This window comes from Phodopus roborovskii, unplaced genomic scaffold (assembly GCF_943737965.1).
Source record: "Phodopus roborovskii unplaced genomic scaffold, PHOROB, whole genome shotgun sequence".
NCBI classification, from domain to species: domain Eukaryota; kingdom Metazoa; phylum Chordata; class Mammalia; order Rodentia; family Cricetidae; genus Phodopus; species Phodopus roborovskii.
In genome coordinates this window covers 40657878-40679770 of record NW_026126517.1, presented here as the reverse complement: position 1 = coordinate 40679770, position 21893 = coordinate 40657878, and the positions used below count along the sequence as shown (strand labels likewise).

At 40.4% G+C, this 21893-nt stretch overlaps 1 protein-coding gene and 1 non-coding gene across 2 annotated transcripts; both read right to left on the bottom strand.

The window, feature by feature from the left end:
* Positions 1–1421: 1421 nt before the first annotated feature.
* Tipin (TIMELESS interacting protein) lies at positions 1422–20565 on the bottom strand. Its single transcript, XM_051197736.1, has 8 exons — positions 20490–20565; positions 16859–16994; positions 16193–16271; positions 15911–15986; positions 13103–13225; positions 12827–12890; positions 5271–5477; positions 1422–1758 (listed from the first exon to the last, which is right to left on the bottom strand). Exons 2-8 carry the CDS (start codon positions 16986–16988, stop codon positions 1571–1573), a joined length of 867 nt encoding a protein of 288 aa, XP_051053693.1. The 5' UTR covers positions 16989–16994; positions 20490–20565; the 3' UTR covers positions 1422–1570.
* On the bottom strand, positions 10869–11004 carry LOC127232063 (small Cajal body-specific RNA 14). The gene has a single exon (XR_007835355.1). It is a non-coding gene; the product is annotated as a small Cajal body-specific RNA 14 (non-coding RNA).
* Positions 20566–21893: the final 1328 nt, after the last annotated feature.

Here is a 21893-nt window from a genome sequence, read left to right as displayed (position 1 = left end):
TATTCTGTACATCCAATGGCCGGGCCCTGGAGAAGTGTTCCCAAATTCACCACTGGAAAAGTAATACTTCTCCCACCTGCCCTTCTCTCTGATCTAGCTAGTGAGTGTGCCTGGAAGTGATGCAGCCTTCCTGGTAAGCTTTCTCCAGATATCAGGGGCATGCTGAGACCAGCCTTCATCCTCTGGCTGTTCCCTGTCTTTAACAGTAATCCTGTCCTCTTGATGTATTTTTTTCCCTGGTCAATCACTGAGATAGTTCCCATAAGCCCACAACTCAGTCTATGCCCAACTTCCTGGCTTTCCAAACCATCTTTGTTACTCCCAACTTATCTGATGTCAACCCAAGATGTCACCTATCCTAGCTTAGGAATGGAAGCCACTGTAGCACTACCACCCTAAGGAAGAAGCAAGAGACTTTTTTCTTTAGAACTATACTGTCTTTGTCACTAAAGGTTATCTCCTCCATCTTCAGTCTTTTCCCCAATTCTAGTGGGTATTTGCTGCTAAGAACCAGACCATAAACTTCTCAACCTGGTGTTTCTCAGCTTGAGTTAGCCCCTCCACCACGCTCTAGTCAGGTCCTCTTCATCTGGCCCCACGCCTCCTTGTCATCATTCCAAATCTTTATTTCCTTTATTTCTGGCATTACACGCATGCTTCCCAATACACAGAATCCCCTCTACCAATTGACAACTGTTTCATGTGACCCCTTGCTGAATACTGACCCTCACAATATTCTCCAAGTTTCTCTCCAACAAATGAATCAGGAACACAAAAGGACCATTCTGTTTTCTGGAGATGCTGGAGTTTCATACCCATTATCTCACACACCCTACACAAGCCCTCTAGCACATTCTCAACCTATAAACATCCCTGAACTCACTTACCATCATTAATAGGAAGGCATTACCAACCCTGGATGTGATCTTTTAAATATTAAAGCAACCCTTCAAAATACAGGCAAGCTGAGTATTGTGTCACACAACTTTAGTTTCTAGATAGCACACAAGGCAAATGCAGGCAGATCCCAATGAGTTTTCAGACCAGCTAAGGTTACAGTACTGGAGAAAAGACCACATGACACACACACCTACAGTCCTAGCACTTGAAGGCAAAAATAGGGAGGTTCACCACAAATTTCAGACCAGTCAGGATGATGTAACGAGAGTGGGTCTTAACAAAACTATAGTCAAAACCCTTAACCATTTTAGGAAAAGTTTAAAGTATGTAACTAAGTATGGTGAGAAACGCAAATCCTGAGAGTTGTTTGCAAAATCCATTTCTTTATAAAAACAGACCTTAATAGGCAGTGCACATTTACATTTTAAAATATTACCCAATTTAGTGAGAAAGAATTCAGTGCAAACTAGAAACAGCTTATAAAGCTGAATTTATACAGAACACCAAAAATAATAGATGTATTAAAATAGCTAGGAGACACATTGTATTTTAAGCAGGAATCCATATGAAATCATATGACTCAGACTTATACAAACTAGAAAGATTTACAAATAATCCCAAACTTGCAGGATTCTATTGTAGAAATCTGGCTACTTGGGACATTTCTGTATTAGTCTATGTTAGTATGGTCCAGCTGTTTTTCCTCTACTTTGAACTGTTCTTCTTCATTTGTATTGGCAAAAGGACCATCATGTGAGCCATCTGCAATGTCTGTGTTTAATCCATTTGACTCTTCTTGATCCTCACCAGTACCGTTGTCTTCTACTGTCTGTGCCCAGGATGTATTCATTAACACATCTGAGAAAGGAATCATATTATTACTAATAGTAAGCAACTGACTCACTCAATCTGGATAAATACAAATCTCTCTAAAAGCTTACTTGGTAGAAACAAATCTACAACCCCCTCATTATAATTACATAAACCAGTTTTTCACACATGAATAAACTAGGGTCCCAGGAAAGTGGATCTAGCTCATTCAATTGTGGAATGAATATAGATTAGCAACATGAGTCCCTGGATTAAATACTGACACTCTCACACTCAAAAAAAAAAAAAAAAGGGTCCTAAATGATACTACATTCAACTCTTCAATCTTACTCAAATGTTAACTTCTCATTCAAAATAAAATTAAAAAGAGATCCAAAGAAATCAGATGTAGGGCAGGCAAGATGACTCTGTAGGTAAAGGTACTTTGCTGTCAAGCCTGACTGACCCAATAGTGGAAAGAGAAAATAGACTCTCAAGATGTCCCCCAACTTGTATGCTGTGGCACATGCAGGAGCATGCAGATGTGTACAAACACAATGTCAACACAAATGCAATTAAGTTTCATGTCAAAGTGATCTATGGTAAAGATAATTTAAGCCAAGGATGATGGCACATGCCTATTCAGCACTTAGAACCCTGTCTGGGGGGGAAAAGAAACAGAAATAAGAGATTTTTTGTATCTGGTCAAATTTTAAGATATATATATATATATATATATTGTTAGATCCCTAGTGTCAAGCATACTTTGAGATGGCAAAAAGCCACTGCTAACCATCATTACATCTTTGTATGGGTTTTACTACTTGTTATTATTTTTTACTATGTATAGGTATGTATACAAGAGTACAGGAGCCCCTTGAGGTTAGAGCCATCAAATCTCCTGGAACCATAGTTACAGTCATAAGCCACTCAATTCTGAGAACCCAATTCTGATATTCTGGGACTGCAGTAAGTACTCCTAACCAATCAGTCATCTCTCCATTCCTTCAGGATTTCTCACATTATATTAATAAATCTTTTAAGATAAAAATGAGAGTCAAGTGATGGCAGTACACTCCTTTAATCCCAGCACTTGAGGGGCAGAGGCAGGTGGATCTCTAAGAGTTCAAGTTCAAGATCAGCTTGGTCTACAAGAGCTAGTTCCAGGACAACCTCTGAAGCCTCAAAGAAAAAAGAAAAAAAAAAAAAAGATAAAAATGAGATTTATCTTGACTGAAAATCAAGACTAGGTTACAACATTTGCTTGAGAATTAATATATTGGGTGAAACATTTTACAACATGGCATTTACTTACTACAATTCTCTTTTGTAGGTTTTTATTTTACTTATATGTACACGTATGTATAAGCACACAAGTGTGTGGGTGCCCAAGGAGGCCAGAAGGGGGCACTGGATCCCTCAGAATTGTAGTTATAGCTATTGTGAACCACACGATGTAGATGCTCACAACCAAACCCAGGTCCTCTACAGGAGTAGCAAGTGCTTATTTTAACTGGTGAGCCATCTCTCCAACCTCATTTGCTGTAATTCTTATTTTTTCCACTTCAAAAGGAAACTGGATTACAAACACACATTCCCAACTTTTGTTTAGTGACAAGGTCTTTCCTTTGTAGCTCAGGCTAGCCTAGAACTATGTAGCTCAGGACACCCTCACTTAATCTCCCTGTTTCAGTCTAGTTAAGTGCTAGTATATAACACTAAACCTGCTCATAAACATTAAATTATTTTTTAAATGACTTCTCAATAATTTCATACAATGTAGTATAATACAGTTTTAAGGGGAACTAGAGAAAGCACCTAACGTGGCAGCTCACAACCATCTGGCTCTGGCTTTCATGGGCACCAGACACACATATGGTGCATGGATATATCTGTAGGCAAGACACTCATACACATAAAACAGTAAAGTAATAATTTTCTAAATTTAGTTTTGTGGCTGGAGAGATGGCTAAGCAGTAAAATGTAGTTGCTGCTCTTGCAGAGGACCCAGGTTCTAATTCCACACCCACAAGGTGGCTTAACAACCATCATTCAATCTAGTTCCAGGGGATCCAATGCCCTCTTCTGACCTCTGAAGGGAAAAGGAACAAAAATTGTGCAAACTGCTGACTATGGTGGTGACACCTTAAATCCCAGCACCTGGGAGGCAGAGGCAGGTGGATCTCTGTGAATTTGAGGCCAGCCTGGTCTACAGAGTGAGTTCCAGGACAGTCAGGACTACACAGAGAAATCTTGTCTCAAAAAACCAAAATGAACAAATAAAAATAAAAATGAGGCCCAGTCTATCCCCACCAGCAGTAAGTCTCATTCCTACATGTGGTGGGTCTTAGCTGTGCTTTTGGACCTGGTTGTAGAGAGCCACTCCTCCCGGTGCGGACAGAAAGGGAACCACCCTCTCGCCTGTTATATTGAATGCAAGTTAAACCACCTGCTTCTGGGTTGGGATTTCATATGTAGCAGAGCAGCTCCCTCAAGGAGATCTACTGAAAATCAGCCCTCAAAACTAGGGTTTGTTGAAGGGAGGGAGGGAGAGAGGGAAAACTGGAAGTTTAAGACAATTTTTAAAGAGAAAAAGAGTTGCTACAGACAAGTAAACTATAAAAAGTGTAACTCACAAAAGTGGGACAATGTATTAGAAAGCATTTTAGTAGCCAAGTGCATGGCACACAACTGCATTCCCATCACCTTAGGAGGCTGAAGCAGATCATTAAGTGGGTAAGTGGGAAGTTACTTGGGTAACTTAGTAAGACCTAAACTCAAAATTAAAATTTAAGGAAGGACTGAAATTAAGTTCCTTGAAAGAGTGCTTACCTAACTTGTGCAAGACCCTGTTTCAATCTCTAGTATCTGTCATCCCCTAAAAAGGCATTTTAGTACCCTACTTACATCACAGAAAATTACTGCTAATCCTGAGTTAGCACGGAAGACGTTGTATTAAAAAGTATCACAAGCTGGAGCAGTGGTGCAAGCCTATAATCTGAGCTTTACAAGGCTGAGAAAGGATAAAGGCAATTTCAAGTCCTGGCTAGGTTACAAAATTAGTTTAAGATCCTGCCTCAAAACAAAACAAAACAAAAACAAGCAAATAAATTGAATAAGTAAATGAATGAATAAATGGAGAGAAAGAGAGAAAGAGAGCACTAAGAATCTAGCTCAGTAGTATAGTACCTGCCTAGCTGGGTTCAATACCAAAATACAAAATATATTGATTCCACAATAATAATTTTCCTAAGTATGATCCTAAAAATATGTGTAAAGTGCTTTAAGATAAGAAGTCAGAGAAGAATACATTGTTGAAGGATTTGGCACTCTAAAAGAATTATCCCAAAAAAAAAAAAAACAGCCTAGACTTAAACATTCTTTACAGATTCCAAATAGCAAACACACATACACTGACATACTCTCTAAAATATACATAAACTTAATATCACTTTCCTATTCCTAGAGGTATTTTATTTCAAGAGATAGTAAAGATGTTAAAATTTCCTACATGCCCTTGATATTATATGGCAACTCATAAAAACCAGCATAAAATTTACCATTTTCTAGAGACTGGCTATTACTCAGTAGCTTTGCCTGCCTTCTTTCCAAGGCCAGCTGTTTATTTCTCTCAATTCTCTGTTGCTGTTCTTCTGTTAGGCTTCTACTTGATTCAGATGCCAACTTGTTGCTGTCTGATGAGCTTGTCAAAAAAGGATCAAATCCAATAGCAGTTGCATCCAGGGCATTCGTTTCTTCAGCTTCATCTGTGGCAGAAAATAAATAGTTAATACAACTGTACTATTAGAGTAATTGGAAAAAGAACTTACACAGCATTCAACCAAAGAAGCTTTAAAGTGGCAAACAGCCTGACCTGTGGCAAATAGCCTGACCTGAAGAAACAATCTGTAAGGTATGAGAATGTGGCCAGTATGGCTGATTCAAGTAAATACAAGAAATATCTACAAATCACTCTTATGGTGAACTGGAAAATACATCCAATGGACATATTAAATATGTAAAAGGAGTCTGAGTAGGTAGCTTGGTTGGGATAGGATGCCAAAGCCCTTGATTTGATCTCCAGTACTGCATAAACTCAGTGAGGTGGGAAAATGCTATAATTCCTCTATTTGGGAGACAGAGGCTGGGGTGATCATCTGTAGTGACCTCATGGTCAGCTTCAGAAATAAAGACCATGTCTCAAAAATAAAACTACATAAAGAAGTCAAATATGGTAGTACAGACCTGTAATTCCAAAACAACAGATAGAGGTCAAGGCAAGCAGAAGAATGAGAAGTTCAAGGTTCTGCTACTTAGCAAGTTCAAAGCTATCCTAGGCTACTTGAAAACCTTGTTTGTTTGTTTGTTTGAAACTGTGTTTCTCAGCCTGGCATTAGTGCCCCATGCCTTTAACCCCAGCACTAGGGAGGCAGATGGATCTCTGTGAGTTTGAGACCAGCCTGGTCTACAAGAGCTAGTTCCGGGACAGCCTCCAAAACCACAGAGAAACCCTGTCTCAAAAAACCAAAAGAAAAAAAAAGAAAGAAAGAAACTGTCTCTCCATTTAGGGCTGGCTGTCCTGGAACTCACTCTGTAAACCAGGCTGGCCTCAAACTCACACAGACCCACCTGCCTCTGCTTCCCAAGTGCTGGGAACAAAGGCATGCACCACTACTATCAGACTTGAGACCCTGTCCTAAAATAAAAATGGAAAAAGAAGAGAAAGCTGCCAAGAGAATCTGTAATGAATGGGAATGTAGTCGGGAAGATATGAATTGACATCTAAACACAGTTTGAAGAGGATAAGAAAATTAACTATATTTATCCAGGGGAAATTCTAGCTTTTACCTTTAATAAAATAAGAAGTTGATCCAATTTTAAGACAGAAGACTGACTTAAGTGACAATAAAGAGGCAGGGGGATCTCTGTGAGTTCAAGGTCAGCTTGGTCTACAAAGCAAGTTCTAGGACAGCAAGAACAATTCAGTGAAACCCTGTCTCAAAAAAATATGAATATATATATATATATATATGTATGTATATATATATTTTTTATTTATTTATTTATTTATTTTGTCCTTGCCAGGCAGGCAGTAATGGCACACCTTTAATCCCAGCATTTAGGAGGCAAAGGCATGCAGATTTCTATGAGTTTAAGGCCAGCCTGATCTACAGAGGAAGTTCCAGGACATACAGAACTACACAGTGAAAACTTCCCTTGAAAAACAAAAACAAAAAAGTCTAATACCCAATTTCCTTTGGAGAAAAACAACCAAGTGAAGAAAGAGGCCCAGCAAGATGGCTTAACAAATAAAGGTGGATGATATTCACACATACAAAGTAGACAAATTCTAAAAATATAAATTACAGCAGGGCAGTGGTGATGCATGCCTTTAGTCTACAGAGCAAGTTCCACGACAGCCAGAGAAACCCTGTCTCAAAAGACCAAAAAAATAAAAATATATATTTAGTATAGTATTCCAAAATATAATAATTATAGAAAAAGAAAAAAGAAAAAAATATCAGTAACAATAAAATTTCCAGCATTTATGAATGGGCTTCAAAAAATGAAGTGCTAGGGATGGAAGGTAATCAAAGGGTACTGATGCTTTTTGTGCAACCATTACTTCAGATCCCCAGCACTTTAACATAGGCATGGGAGGAAAATGGTGAGAGACACTTTCTCAAAAAAATAACATGGAAAGGCTGGGTAGATGGCTCAGTGGTAAAGAACATTTGTTTTTCTTATAGAGGTTCAGTTTTCAGCACCCACACAGTAGCTCAAAAACTCTTCTGACTTCCAAAGATACCACACATCCACATTATGCACATACATACATGTGGGCAAAACACTAACAAATAAACCAAGTCTAAAATACTAATGTAGAGAATGACAAAAGACACTCAACATAGATCCCTTTGGCATACACACACAATTTTTTTTTACTTACATTGAAGGGATCAGACCCTCACTCAGCCTCCTGCTTTAGCAACCATGGCAGGCTACAGAAAAGACATCTAGGCCTCTGGCTCAGCATATGACACAAAGAAACTCCAGATAGCCCCTAGTCTCTAGTTGTGAGCAAACCTATAACCTTCCTTTTAAGACTTAGATAGAAGCCAGGTGTTGGTGAAACATGCCTTTAATCCCAGCACTAGGGAGGCAGAGGCAGGTGGATCTCTGTGAGTTCGAGACTAGCCTGGTCTACAGGGCTAGTTCCAGGACAGGCTCTGAGAAACCCTGTCTCAAATAACCAAAAATTGAAGGAAAAAAAAGAGAAAGAAAAGAAAAAAAATCCTATAGTAGACAGAATTCACTTTCTCTGGAGGCTGCTTCAAGAGCCAGCTAAATGAAGTCCCTGTCAAGGTTGGATGAATAAACCTTGCTTTTACACTTCGGTGGGTCTATCTCCCTGGTGGTCTCTTTGGGGATCTTCATGACTTGGGCACAACAACATATTTACCTTTATAGGTATTGTGCCTACATGGCCAGTACAATGTGTGTGGCTGGTGCCCAAGGAGGCTAAAAAAAGGTTGTCTGATCTCCTGACACTGAAACTGGAGTTACAGGTGAGCTTGAGGCCAGCTTGGTATACTGAGCAAGTTCCAGGACAGTCAGAGCTATACAGAGAAACCCAGTCTCAAAAAGACAAAAACAAATAAAAGACTCATTAAGCAAAGTTCATGTGATTCCAATTTCTATTGGGATGTGTACATCTCTATGTGTAAAACCAAAATTTGAAATATTAATCTAGTCCTATTTTCAAACACTTATATTAAGTATTAGCCCAAAACTTCCTCAGTTACATCCATTCATCATGCACAGGTGAGTGTGTATTTATGTGCACATGAATGCCATGCTATGGAGGTTAGGGGACAATTCATAGGAGTTATCTTCTCCTCCAGCACATGAGTCCCAGGGACTGATCTCTGTTGTGAGATTGGTAGCAAGTGCCTTTAACTGCTAAACCATCTTAACAGCACCAGCCCCAACCCAAGAATTTTGGGAGAATTACTCAATCACACTATGCTTACTTTAAAGTTGTACAGTAATAAATTTTTGATAAAAGCAAAGCATTTTAATTTTATAATAAGATAAAAGTACATGCATTAACTAAGATGAGTTAATCCAATACTCAAACATTCTGTGTGTGTGAATGTGGTGTGTATATGCATGCTTCTATGGAGGCAAGGTCACCATCAGGTGTCTTCCTGTATCACTTCCACCTTATCTTTTGAGACAAGGTCTCTCACTGAACCTGGAGGTCAATAACTGAGTTAGACTGGCTGCTCAGTAAGTCCTAGGTCTTGTCTCTACCTCCCAGGACTAGGACTATAGGATATGCTACTACACCTGGCTTTTACATGGGTGCTGGGGATCCAAATAAGAATCTTCATGCAAACCAAGCACTTTATCACTGAGCTATCTTCCCAGTCCCAGAAACCACTTAACTTTTTACAGTTTAGGATCTATTTGTTCAACATACATTGATGCCTGAAATCCTAGCACTCAGGTTTACAAATAAGCAAGCAAAAAGATGAAAGAAAAATATAAGGATCTTGGATTTAGGTCTCTCCTATGTATTTTACATGTCAACATACTTATAATTTTCTGCATGATTTGTTAATTTATGCCTACGTGTAGAGCCCTGCATGGACCCCCAAGGCACCTTGAGCAAGCCTGAAGCTATTGGCTGGAACTCCTTGCCCCAAAGCTGTTGTTGGTACTCTTCCCGTTTTGAAAACACACACCTGGTAACAACACCTCGTGGAGAGGAGCTAAGCCTAAAAATCCTGTTATTTTCCACTGTGCTGTAAGTCAGTATTTAAGCCAGTTTCTCCCCCTCAATAAATGGCATTCAGCGTTCCGATATTGCCACTGAACCAATGACCTGCTGCATTGTCTCTTTATTTCAATCTCTAGGCCTTCGTCTGATTCGTGGAAGAGATCGTAGAGAGGGCTTTACACCTATGTACAAATGGATACCTCTACCCCAAACCCCCTTTGACTGACCTTTACTACTTAATTAAAAACACCTGTGACCAGGCAGTGGGTAGCACACTCCTTTAATCCTAACACTTGAGAGGCAGAGGCAGATGGAGCCCAGACTGGTCTACAGAGGGAGTTCCAGAACAACCAAGGCAATACAGAGAAACCCTGCCTCCAAAAAAAAAAAAAAAAAAAAAAAAAAAAAAAAAAAAAAAAAACTTATGATACCTCCTCTATGAAGCTTCCCCATTTAATACAACTATTGTCCTTTGCACCTCATTCCCTCATTCTGGGCCCAACTCATGTTTAATTATAAGTTCCATCAAACTAATGACAATATTATTTGTCTACCTCAATCTGTATGCTATAAACTTGGAGGCTTAATTTTATTCATCTTTTATCCTTGAACCTTCAGCACAATAGTAGACAGCTCAAAAAAAGTACTGCTAAATAAATCAACTAACCCAGGAATATAGGCTCTGGAATTTAGTGCCATAGTAATTCGTTTGACATACGTGATTGTATGCCATTAATAAATACCATCATTCCAAAAAAATTTTAAATCCTAGACTATTTAAACCATCAGTCTTCATCCAGTTGGTAGCAAACCCTTTGGCAGTTGAACGACCCTTTCACAGGGGTCACATATCAAATATCCTGTATAACAGATATTTACATTAAGATTAATAACAACAGCAAAATTATTTTGTTGAAGTAGCAACAAAAATAATTTCACGGTTAGGGGTCACCACAATATGAGGAACTGTATTAAAGGGTCATAGCATTAGGAAGGTTGAGAACCACTGATTTAATCCATAAGAAGATTCTGTGTGGAGTGTATTATTACCCACCCTGTATATTACTAGTAAAAAAAAAGAAATGCAAAAATCTAAGACATGGCAAAGGGTCTCCGTCAAGCAGAGGTGCATCAAAAGCACTCATACATATCCACATACAGATGTACACATAATTAAAACTAAATGTTAAAGTTTTAAATAGAGCAGTGGTGGTGCATACCTTTAATCCCAGCACTCAGGAGGCACAGGCAGATGGATCTCTTGAGTTCAAAGTCAGCCTGATCTATCAACTGAGTTCCAGGACAGCTAAGGCTGTTTCACAGATAAACCCTGTCAGTCTTGAAACCGCCCCCAAAAAGTTTTAAAAATATTTATGTATGGAACCATCGCACAGAAAATCTGATAACTATACAGACTCTGTCGGCAGGAACCAACTGTTTTGATGTATGTGACTGTCTATGGTTGCATTGTACTACTAACAAATGCAATCAATACCAGGAACAGTCACATAAGTCTTCCTAAAGTTCTATAGCCATGGATCTGTCCTTCTGGATTTTTTCTTTTGAATCAGATCTTGAATACTTCAAATTAGCCTCAAACTCATTATGTAGTCAAGGCTGGCTTTGAATTTGTGCACCTCCATGCTGTGGAATAATCCTTGTGTATACTGTATGAATATATGTCACTATGATTGGTTTAATTATAATTAACAAGCTGACTGGCCAATAGCTGAACTGGATAGTTAAGCAGGAAAGCCAAACTGAAAATGATGGAAAGAAAGGCAGAGTCAGAAGGAGCTGGAGAGGAACATGTTAATAAAGGTGCCACCACATGGCAAGAGTGTAAATTAGGAATATAAGTTAACTTAAAATTTAAGAGTTAGCTAGTAACAAGCCTGAGCTATCAGCCCAGCATTATAATTTATATTAAGCCCCCAAGTCAATTATTTGGGAATTGGCTGCAAGGTCTTTGGGTTTTTGGGCACAGGAAAGCAGGAAAGAAACATCCAATTACATTTCCTACTTCTACCTTCCAAATGCTGGGGTTACAGACATGTGTTCGCACACATAGTTCAAAAGTCTACACAATGAATAAAATAGAAATTTCCACCAATGTGGGTGCCCACAAAGATGGCTGCACTCCATCTTGGCACAAGGACAGAGAGTACAAACTTGGGACCGCTCAGCTGGCTCTGATTGCAGCCCCACAGACAGCTCCTGACACACCAACAAATTATTTTACCTAATTTCCCAGAGACAGTTTTTCTAATGGTTTATATGCATATGAACACTCTAGTTTGATGTGTATTGTGATAGCAAGAACTGTAAAAGATCAATAAGGTCAGAAGGTTCTCAAAACAACCTTTACAACCTTTATTCAATTGCTAGAACCCACATGGTCAAAAAACCAACTCAAGAAGTTGTCCTGATCTCCACACCATGCCATGATACATGAGCATAAACACAGCATAAATGTTAAAAAGTCCCTATTTTATAAATATTTTCTATAACATGTCTAACAATACTACAATTGTGTCTTTTTTGATTGTTTATATATCTGAGGGAGGGTCTCAGTTAAGTAGCCCTGGCTGTCCTTGGAGCTTCTTATGCAGACCAGGCCTCAGACTCAGAAGGCTCTACCTAACTCTGCTTCCTGAGTGCTGGAATTAAAGACATGTGCACCACCCTGGCAGGCTACAATCATCTCTTTAGGAAATGAAGTTCAAGAGAGGAGTCAAGGGAAGGTAACATGGACTTGAACAAAGTACAATGACATACACATGAAAATCTCAAATGAAGCACATTCTTGAGGGGTGGGTGAGACAGAGTCTAAGTAGTTTTGGCTATTCTTGAACTATGCAGACTAGGTTGATATTCAACTGACAAAGATCCATCTGCCTCTAACTCCTAAATGCTGAGATTAAAGGCATATGCCACCCTACCTGGCTAAAACATATTCTTTTGTATGCTAACTAAAACTAATAAAAAAGAAGTAAGTGTCAAATGTAACTATTACTGGGCTAAGGAGATGTCTCAGTGGATAAGGGCACTTGCTGTCAAGCCTGATAACCTGAATGCGATCCCTGGGATTGACATGGGGGAAAGTTGTCCTCTGCAATCTATACCCAGATGAATAAAGAGGAGCTCATTACACTCATACTTAAGTACATTCTAGATTTATCAAATTCTAGACCTAACTCATGGTATAACTATTAACTATACTATAGTTACATAAACATGGATTAAGACCTCAGTTTTGTATATATAACATCTCCTACTCCAGCTAGACCCATTTCTAAAAGCTGTGATAATAAATAAACTTATAATTACCATTATTGCTAACAAAATCTTCATGTATAATAGGGAGATCAAGTCGAATTCGTTTTAAACAGGTCTGAAAAAGAGACATTTTTTCCATTTGATCAATAAGTTAGGGAGGAAACAATCATTTATTCATATCTGAAAGAGTTATTCTTCAAGTAATTATTAATTTTCCTGTCTAACAAGACAGATTTCAAAAGGCCCCCTAATAGCAATTCAGCCTCAACTAAATCCATCCTTGTACTACTTAGCACTGTGAATGACATTCATGATAATCACACTTACCTGAACCTCCTTTTTATTTCCTAGGTTTTCAACTCTGTCAATAAAATCTTCAAATTGCAGTTTGGGGAATAGCCTATGTGCCCAGTGCTCCATGTGTCTGATTAGCATTTTCAAGTCTTCAGCCTGACACATAAAAATAAAAATGCTGAACAGAAGACTTAATCTCACAGCTGACCCTGTCAGCAGATTTTAGCATTTAAAGGCAATGCCAAAGTCATTTATAAGGCTAAGAAACTTCTAGAAGGAAGCAGGAAATTCTAAAGGCTTGGAAGACCACAATTTCAGAAAGCACTGAGTAAGAACACTGAATACAGATTTTGTTTTAGACACAGATATTTAGAAATTAGAGGGAAATATAGTAGTTCAGAACTAGGAAGACAGTTCAGTTGGTTACATGCCTGGAGAATAAGCCTAAAGCTCAGGTATTTAATCCCTAGCCCCACATTAAAAAAGAAAAGAAAAAAAAAAAAAAAATTCCAGGTAGAGTGGCTGTACTGGCTTCTTTTGTCAACTTGCCACAAGCTAGAATCACTGGAGAGAAAGGAGCCTCAATTGAGAAAATGCCTTTGCCTCAATAAGATCAGACTATAGGCTGGCCAGTAGGGTATTTTCTTAATTAGTGACTGATTTGAGAGGCCCCAGCCCATTGTGGATGATACCACACTTGAGCAAGAGGTCCTGGGTTCTGTAAGAAAGCAAGTTGAGCAAGCCACGGAAAGCAAACCAGTAGGCAGCATTCCCCTATTGCCTCTGCTTCAGCTCCTGCCTCCAGGTTCCTGCACCATGAGTTCCTGTCCTGACTTCCTCCAGTGATGAACAATATACAAGTAAAAGCCAAATAAGCAAGCAATTTCCTCCCCAGCTTGTTTTTGGTTATAGTGTTTCATGACAGCAATAGAAACTCTAAGACAATGGCAGACCCTTGTAATCTTAGTGCTGAAGAAACAAAGATAGGCTGATACTAAGGCTCACTAGATTAAAGCCTGAGGAAGTACACCTGAAACACCATACCTGCACACCCAAGGCCACACCCACTGAGGGGAAACAGCAATACAAAATTAGAACAAAGCTGCCGGGCATGGTGGCATAGACTTTTGATACTAACACTGAGGAGGCAGAGGCAGGTAGATCTGAGTTTGAGGTCAGTCTGGTCTATACAGCAAGTTAGCAAGTGCCAGGACAGCCAGGACTACACAGAAAGTCTCTCTCTGTCTCTCTCTCTCTGTCCCACCCCTCACCAAAGGCCACTTTAGCATCCTTTAAGTCAGCTGTGAAGAGACACTGCAACCAAGGTTACTCTTTATTTAAAAAACAAAACAAAGAAGCATTTAAGAAGCTGGAGAGGGGCTGGAGAAATGGCTCAGAGGTTAAGAGCACTGACTGCTCTTCCAGAGGGCATGAGTTCAATTCCCAGCAACCACATGGTGGCTCACAACCATCTAAAATAAGATCTGGTGCCCTCTTCCGGCCTGCAGGCAAAACTTGCAAGTAGAACACTGTATACATAATAAATAAATAAAATCTTAAAAAAAAAAAAAAAAAGCTGGAGAGATGGCTCAGCAGTTAAGAGCACCTGTTTCAACAAGTCCTGAGTTTAATTACCAGCAACCACATGGTAATTCACAACCATCTGTAATGAGATCTGGCGCCCTCTTCAGGCATACAGACAAAAACACTGTGTACATAATAAATCTTAAAAAAAAGAAAAAAGAAAAAAAGAAAGAAAGAAAAAGGAATTTAAGTGGAGTTTCGCTTACAGTTTCAAAGGCTTAACTATCCTGTCACGGCAAGGAGCATGGTGGCATGCAGAAGGCACTAGAGCAGCAGCTGAGAGCTACATCTTGATCCATAGGCAGAGAGAGCAGGCCTGGCCTTTTGAAACCTCAAAGCCCAGTGACAAAGTGAAAGATTTTAGTTTGCAGAGCAAGGATGTAGGAAAGGGAAAAAAAAATATTTCTTGCAAGCAGAATATAGGAAATCACAAAGAATGGTAGTGGACATGGGTGGAAAGATCAGGAATTATGAGAACAGAAAGGTTACTATGGTGATGAAGCTAGTGGTTATATGTTAAACTGATCTTGTTAAATAGGGCTAGTTACTGAATCATCAAACCTTTGTGGAATAACTGAAGGCTCTAAATGTACAGCCAAGAGAAAGCCAGAGTATGAAAGAAGTTTCTCACAGGTCTTGGCCCACAACAAGGAAATAGGCTCCCAACCCTGGAACAACAGGCCAACAGACAGTCTGGGATCTTTCCAAGTCATTCTGTGGTTTTTCCTTTAAAGAACAGGTCATACTTGGGTGATCTCTCAAATAAGATCATACTTCGAAATCAATCACCTTGTGCCCCATACATGCATGCTGATTTGTGGTTTGTCTCTATAAAAAGGAGCCTAAACCCTTTGAGTAGTGTGCAGCTTTCCCTGAGATTGCTGACACCCGAGTGCACTTGTTCAATAAACACCTCTTGCTTTTGGTATGTGTCGCAGGGCTCTCCCATTGGCCATCAGGGCCCCAGAATTAGGGTCTTACAAAGGCCACATCTTCCAATCCTCTAATCCTTGATAGTGCCACTCCCTAGTGACTAAGCTTTTACATATGAGGGGGTGGTATTATTTAAATCACCATAGCTAGCCAGGGCTAGACAGTGATAATCTGGTCTCAAAAAAATTAAAATGAATACATAAAAAGTCTAAAATAAAAACCAGGGTTGGAATATATTCCAGTAGTACTGTTTAGCACGTGTTCAAGTACTCGTCCTGGATCCAAAACCCCAGTACTAAGAAAGATCGATCAAATGTTTCTTACCTCATGACCTTTCCCCTTGAATTTTGTCTTATCAAACACATGCCTTAAGGCTGGAAGCCCTCTCTCAGAAGTTAATCTGTGAAAGAAATAGTATTTTGAATTTTAGGTTTTCGAGCCATGTCCAAAAAAAAAAAAAAACTTGATGATAGGAAAAAAAAAATATTCAAAGCAAAAAATGCTTATAGAACTATCTGATTTCCAAATCATTCAACCAAAGTTTGTAAGAGTAGAAGAAAAACACTGTGTGGAATACTGTAAGTGTATGAGAGTAACTATCCATACCTCGTAGCATCTAGCTTGGGTAGATTCCTTTTAAGTGTTCTCTTTGGTGGTACAGGAACTGGTGCTCTACTCCCTGATTCTAGTGAAAAGAATCAAAATTTAGTGTTTAAAAATTTAAGCCCTGGGCCCTCAAGATCAATCAGTAGGTAATGACACTCATACCCACTTAGTGGAAAGGAAGACTGGCTCTTCAAATTGTCCTCTCTGACCTTCATATACACACATACACACCCATGTGCCCACATACATTCAGATACACACAAATGGATACAGTAATTTTTTAAAATTGAAGTGTTATTTTCAAAATGTATCATTTCTAACTTAATCTGCTAAAGCAGGATTGTAAGAACAAGGTTAGCCTGGAATATACTGTGAAATCTTGTCTTAAAAAAACAACAAACTGCCCAGCAGTGGTGGTGCACAGCTTTAATCCCAGCACTCAGGAGGCAGAGGCAAGCAGATCTGTGAGTTTGAAGCCAGCCTGGTCTACAGAGTGAGTTCCAGGACAGCCAGGACTATATGGAGAAATCCTGTCTCAAAATAAATAAATAAATAGATAAATAAATAAATAAAACAAAAACCCCAAAAACTAAACAAAACCAAAAAAAAAAAAAAAAAAAAAAAAAAACAAGTTAAAGGAACGCCTGTGAAATTCTTGATACAGACCTTCATCAGGCTGAGCTTCTGCAGGATCTCTCTCCGGAGAGGCTGGAGGTGGGAAGGGGGGGAAAGTTTCATCTTCTACATGTTCATAATCTGGTATTTCAAATAAGCCATTTTCTTCTTGTTCTAACATATTTTCCTCTAGAAGAAAAAAACCCAAAAGTTATTTTTATCCATCCAAAACAGTCCTCTTAACTATCATATAATATATTTCCATCCACAGTGAAAGTCATGTTCCAAACATTTAAATTTCATCCAAGGTAATAAGTAGAGAAGATAGTCGACTAATTATAACCAAGTTGTAATGTAGACCCTACCAGTAAATAACCTCATGTTTTATTTACTATTGATAAACATGGGTGTTTGGCCTGCCTATATGTCTGTGCATCACGTATGTATACAGTGCCCATGGAGACCAGAAGACATCAGACCACGGAATTGAAGCTACAGTTGTGAACTGCCAAGTAGATGGGAATCAAACCCAGGTCCTCTGGAAGAACAGCCAGTGCTCATAACCACTGAGACATCGTCCAGCCCCCAGGTTACAAATTTTTATTCTTCCGACCTAAACCACAATTTGGGACTGCAGATCCCTATTATCCATTTTGCAACTATCAAGTGTCTCAAGGGCATTTATTAGCTCATCATATACAAAACTGAGTAACTAAAATGTCTTCAGTTCAGTGACACCCACCAAGCTATTCAGGTAAAAGTCAAGTTATCTTTGACACTTTCTTCCTGTTCTCAATATACCCAGTACATTTAATTTTCCAAAGATTCCTTTAATATTTTTCCTTCAGCCAGCTGGTGGCAGCACATGCACTTAATACCAGCACTTTTAATCCCAGCATTCTAGAGGCAGAGGCAGGCGGATCTCTTGAGTTCTAGGCCAGCCTGGTCTATAGATCCAGCCAGCTCCGGGACCATCAGAGCTTCACAGAGAAACCAACTTGAAAAACCAAACAAATACAATAAAATTTATACCATGTCAACCAACCTCATTTCATACCACTTCTTTTTAAATTCCTTAGAAGAACCATCTCTACTGTAAAGAATCTGGATGTTTCCAGACAGCGCACACCTTTTAAGTCCCAGCCCTTAGGAGGCAGAGGCAGGCGAATCTCTGTGAGTTCAAGGCCAGGCTGGTCTACAGAGCAAGTTCCAGGACAGGCTCCAAAGTTACAGAGAAACCCTGTCTCAAAAACAAAAAAAAAAGAACCTGGATATGGAACTACCTTACTTTACTCAGTTTGTTAAAACAATGTTTTGCTTCTGTTTGCTTGCTTGTTTTGGTTTTTCAAGACAGGGTTTCTCTGTGTACCCCTTGCTGTCCTGGAACTCACTCTGTAGGCCAGGCCAGCCTTGAACTCAGAGATCCACCTGTCTCTGCCTCCTGAGTACTGGGATTGGTATGCACCACCACCTCCTATCAAGATTTATTTTTACCTATGTATTTCTCTGTGTGTTATGAGCAACATCCATGTATACGTGTCCAAAGAAGCAAAAGGGTGAAGGATCATCAGAAACTAAGAGTTACAAGCAGGTTTGAATGGTGGGTGAACAGAATCCAGGTACTTTTCAATCACAGTAAATCTCACCCATTGAGCACCATTTTTATTATTTGAAATAGGGTCTTACATAGGTCAAGTTGGCCTCCAACTCCTTATCCTCCTGCCTCTACTCCCCAAGTGATAGCATTACATCATTTTGAAAACTCTTCCCTTACCCCTAATTTCTTTCAAATTTTAACCATTACCTCATCAGGAAAACCTATCTCAAATCAGGAGTGATGAAACAACCTGCAATCCCAACATAGGAGGAACAAGAGTTCAAGGCCATCCTCAGTTATACAGATTTCAACGCCAGCCTGAGACTCTTAAGAGAAACAGACCATTTAAATATCCCCAATTTGAATAACCCTGTGTGTGAGAGCACTTGTGGAAGGAAGCCTTAAGAACAACTTCCAGACGTTTTCTCCTTTCACCATCTTGGAATACAATTCAAATAAGATTTGTACTGCGAGCAGTTTTACCTGATAAGCCACCTTGATGGCCCAGAATGCTCTTATAAGAATATTGCCAAGCATAAGTTTCATAGGAATCATCATTTCTCTATTAAGTTTCATTTACTTAATGTTACTCTCCTAGATTGAATGTAGTCTCTTAGAACAAAAATAAGACAGGTCTTTTTGTGTTCTACCACTACGTCCCAAATTCAGTACACAAGTACTCAGTATTTATTTACTGAAGAAAGGAATTAAAAAAGACTTCCAAGCCAGTAACAGTGATATGCACTGTAATCCCAACATTTAGGAGACTAAAATAGGAACCCAGGAAGCCAGTCTGGGCAACCAGAGTCCTTGTCTACACACATGCACAACACAGAATGTAGATGTAATCCAGTTGGTAGAGGGCTTGGCTATCATTCACAAAGCCTGGGTTCAATTCCCAGTACCCCATAAACTACTAGTAAGTGTAGGGGTGCAACGGCTTGCAATCCAGCCCCTCAGATAGATCAAGAGGCTCTGAAATTCAAGGTTATTTTCAGTTGGGTCAGGTGCAGGCCTTTATATTATTTGTGTGTGTGTGTGTGTGTGTGAACAACCCTGTGGTGTCAGTTCTTTCCTTCCACCTTTTTTACATGAGATCTGGGGATCAACTCTTGTTCCCCAAGCACTAACTTAACTTGCAAAACCATCTAGCTGGCTCCAATTCCAAATGTCTACGACCATAAATACAGAAAAACAAAGTACTGACTCCCGATAAGCAGTCCCTTGAGTATGTTTTATGAACCACAGGTTTGGGGGAACCAAAAACACAAGTTACAACGGCCAGGCGGTGGTGGCACAAGCCTTTAATTCCAGCAGAAGGCTACACAGCTGGGGGGTAACTCAAGTTAAATAGTACTGCTTCGGGCTAGAGACTGTACTGTAGCTCTTAGCATGGGTTCTAGCCCCAGACAAGCGGCCCAAACCTCCAAGCATCTAGTAAGTACACGTAGTTCCATTCTAAGGGGAGTTTGAAAACAGGTCTTAAAAGTACAATTACTAGCAAACAACCAGTCAAGTACGCAGTGGGGCTTTTATCAGAAAAGTGGTTTCTCTTATTGTACGTAAAGAATTAGCTGCTCACTAAGCTTCTTTCTCTCCCTGACAACTGTCACACAACCTTTTTAGACACCGATGATGTCTCTATTTCCCCTCCGGGTCCTCAAACTCCCAGAGAAGTATGGGTAACAAATTCAACATCCGAGTGGCAATTCCGTCCCACACCTGTTACAAACGTACCACTTTCCCAGTTGTCATGGAGAGGCGCCTCAACTTAAAGGACCCCAGCATCCTGACTCAGCCTGGGTGCCATCCCTAAAAATATCACATCTCCCTTCCCTCCTCTCGAGCCTTCTCATCCTCCCTCCCATCCAGTCAACTCCATTCACCCGCATTCTCTGCCGGCGCTTGGCGGGGAAGACGCCGCCTCAGGGGCAGGCCCGCCATCCTCCGGCCGGCCCGCCCTGCAGCCTCCTCAGCCGCCCTGCAGCCTAGCTCTGGAGACCCCGGTTCCTGCGCCCCGCACCCGCGCCGAACTTGCAGCGCTGCCTCTGCTCCCAGAGACGCCCTCACCGAGCCGGGTCTCACCTCACACACTCCGCAGCCACTGCCGAGCGCGCGAACAGCGCCTCTCGCGAGACTCAGGAACTCCCTCCGCGAGAAGAGCGGGGAAGTTTGGCGCCAACGGTACGTGACGCGACCTGGGCGGGGCCTAAGGACTGCGTCGCTGAGCCCCGCCCATCCTCGTTCGAAACCCTGCTTCTCCATCCGGAGCTTCTCAGTAGCGTGAAGCTCAGGGTTCCGTACTTTCTAGGCACTTTATTCGCTTTTGAAATAAGGCTCCGGTCTTAGAACCCGAGTGGCGGGAGCCGGGCGTGAGAGCGTACGCCTGGAACCCCAGCACTCAGGAGACAGAGGCCGGCGGATCTCTTTGAGTTCGAGGCTGGCGGGGAGGGGAGGGTGTCAACAAAGCGAGTTCCAGGACAGCCAGAGTTACACAGAGAAACTCTGCCTGGAAAAACAAACAGAAAGATAAAGGTGCTAGAGAGAAGGCTTAACGATTAAAAGCACTCGTTGCTCATGCAGAGAACTCAAGTTTGGTTTCCAGCACCGACTTACCCTTGTATAATACCAGGGCATTTGAAGCCCTATTCCGGCCTCCAGAGCACCAAGCACCCTGGTGTTTTACATACAAAAAGCCATGCAAGTAAGTAAAAGACGTCATGGAAAAAAAAAGAGAGAGATGGTGAGAAAAACAATTCTAGCTTCTTGACTTTGTACCCCCCACATCTACATACAAAATAATAGTAGAGCTGGATGGAACTGGAGAGATTGCTTAACAGTATTCGCTGCTCTTGAGTTAATCCCAAAAATTCAAGGAGAAAAACCATGGGCCCAAATCATCATGGTTAAATTAATTAAAGCAAGCTTTTTTACTCTTCTACACCTAAAAGTAGGGTTCCTAAGATCGACCTGGGAGTGTGGAAAACAAGATTTTTATAGCTCGGGAGTAGGGGTTTTCCAAATGGGACATTTGGTGAGCAAAATAGATGGAGCTATAGGCACAGAACATAAGTATAACATGTCCAACCTTGTGAAGCAAAGATGTGGCTGCAAGCTAGTTGATAATAAGGTAGTCATACAAGGCAAGGTTGCAAGATGGTTATTACAACTTTTTGAAACAAAGACATGGTTGCCATTTCCTGGAACAGGTAGTTTGTAGTTAAGGTTACCCAATACTTGAGAAACAAAGGTTTAATCATAAACAGGAATAAACCTTGTTTGTCTTTAATATAAGGTGGCTTTGAAGCCTAAAATGAAGGCAGATTGGTTCGTCTCTTGCAGAGAACACAGGTGCTGTTGCTAAAACCCACATGGCTACTTACAACCACCTGAAACTCCAAGTGGGCTCTGCTGCCCTCTTCTGACCTCTGGGGGCACTGCACACAACCGTGCACTTGCAATAAAAGTCACACACATAGCTGGGCAGTG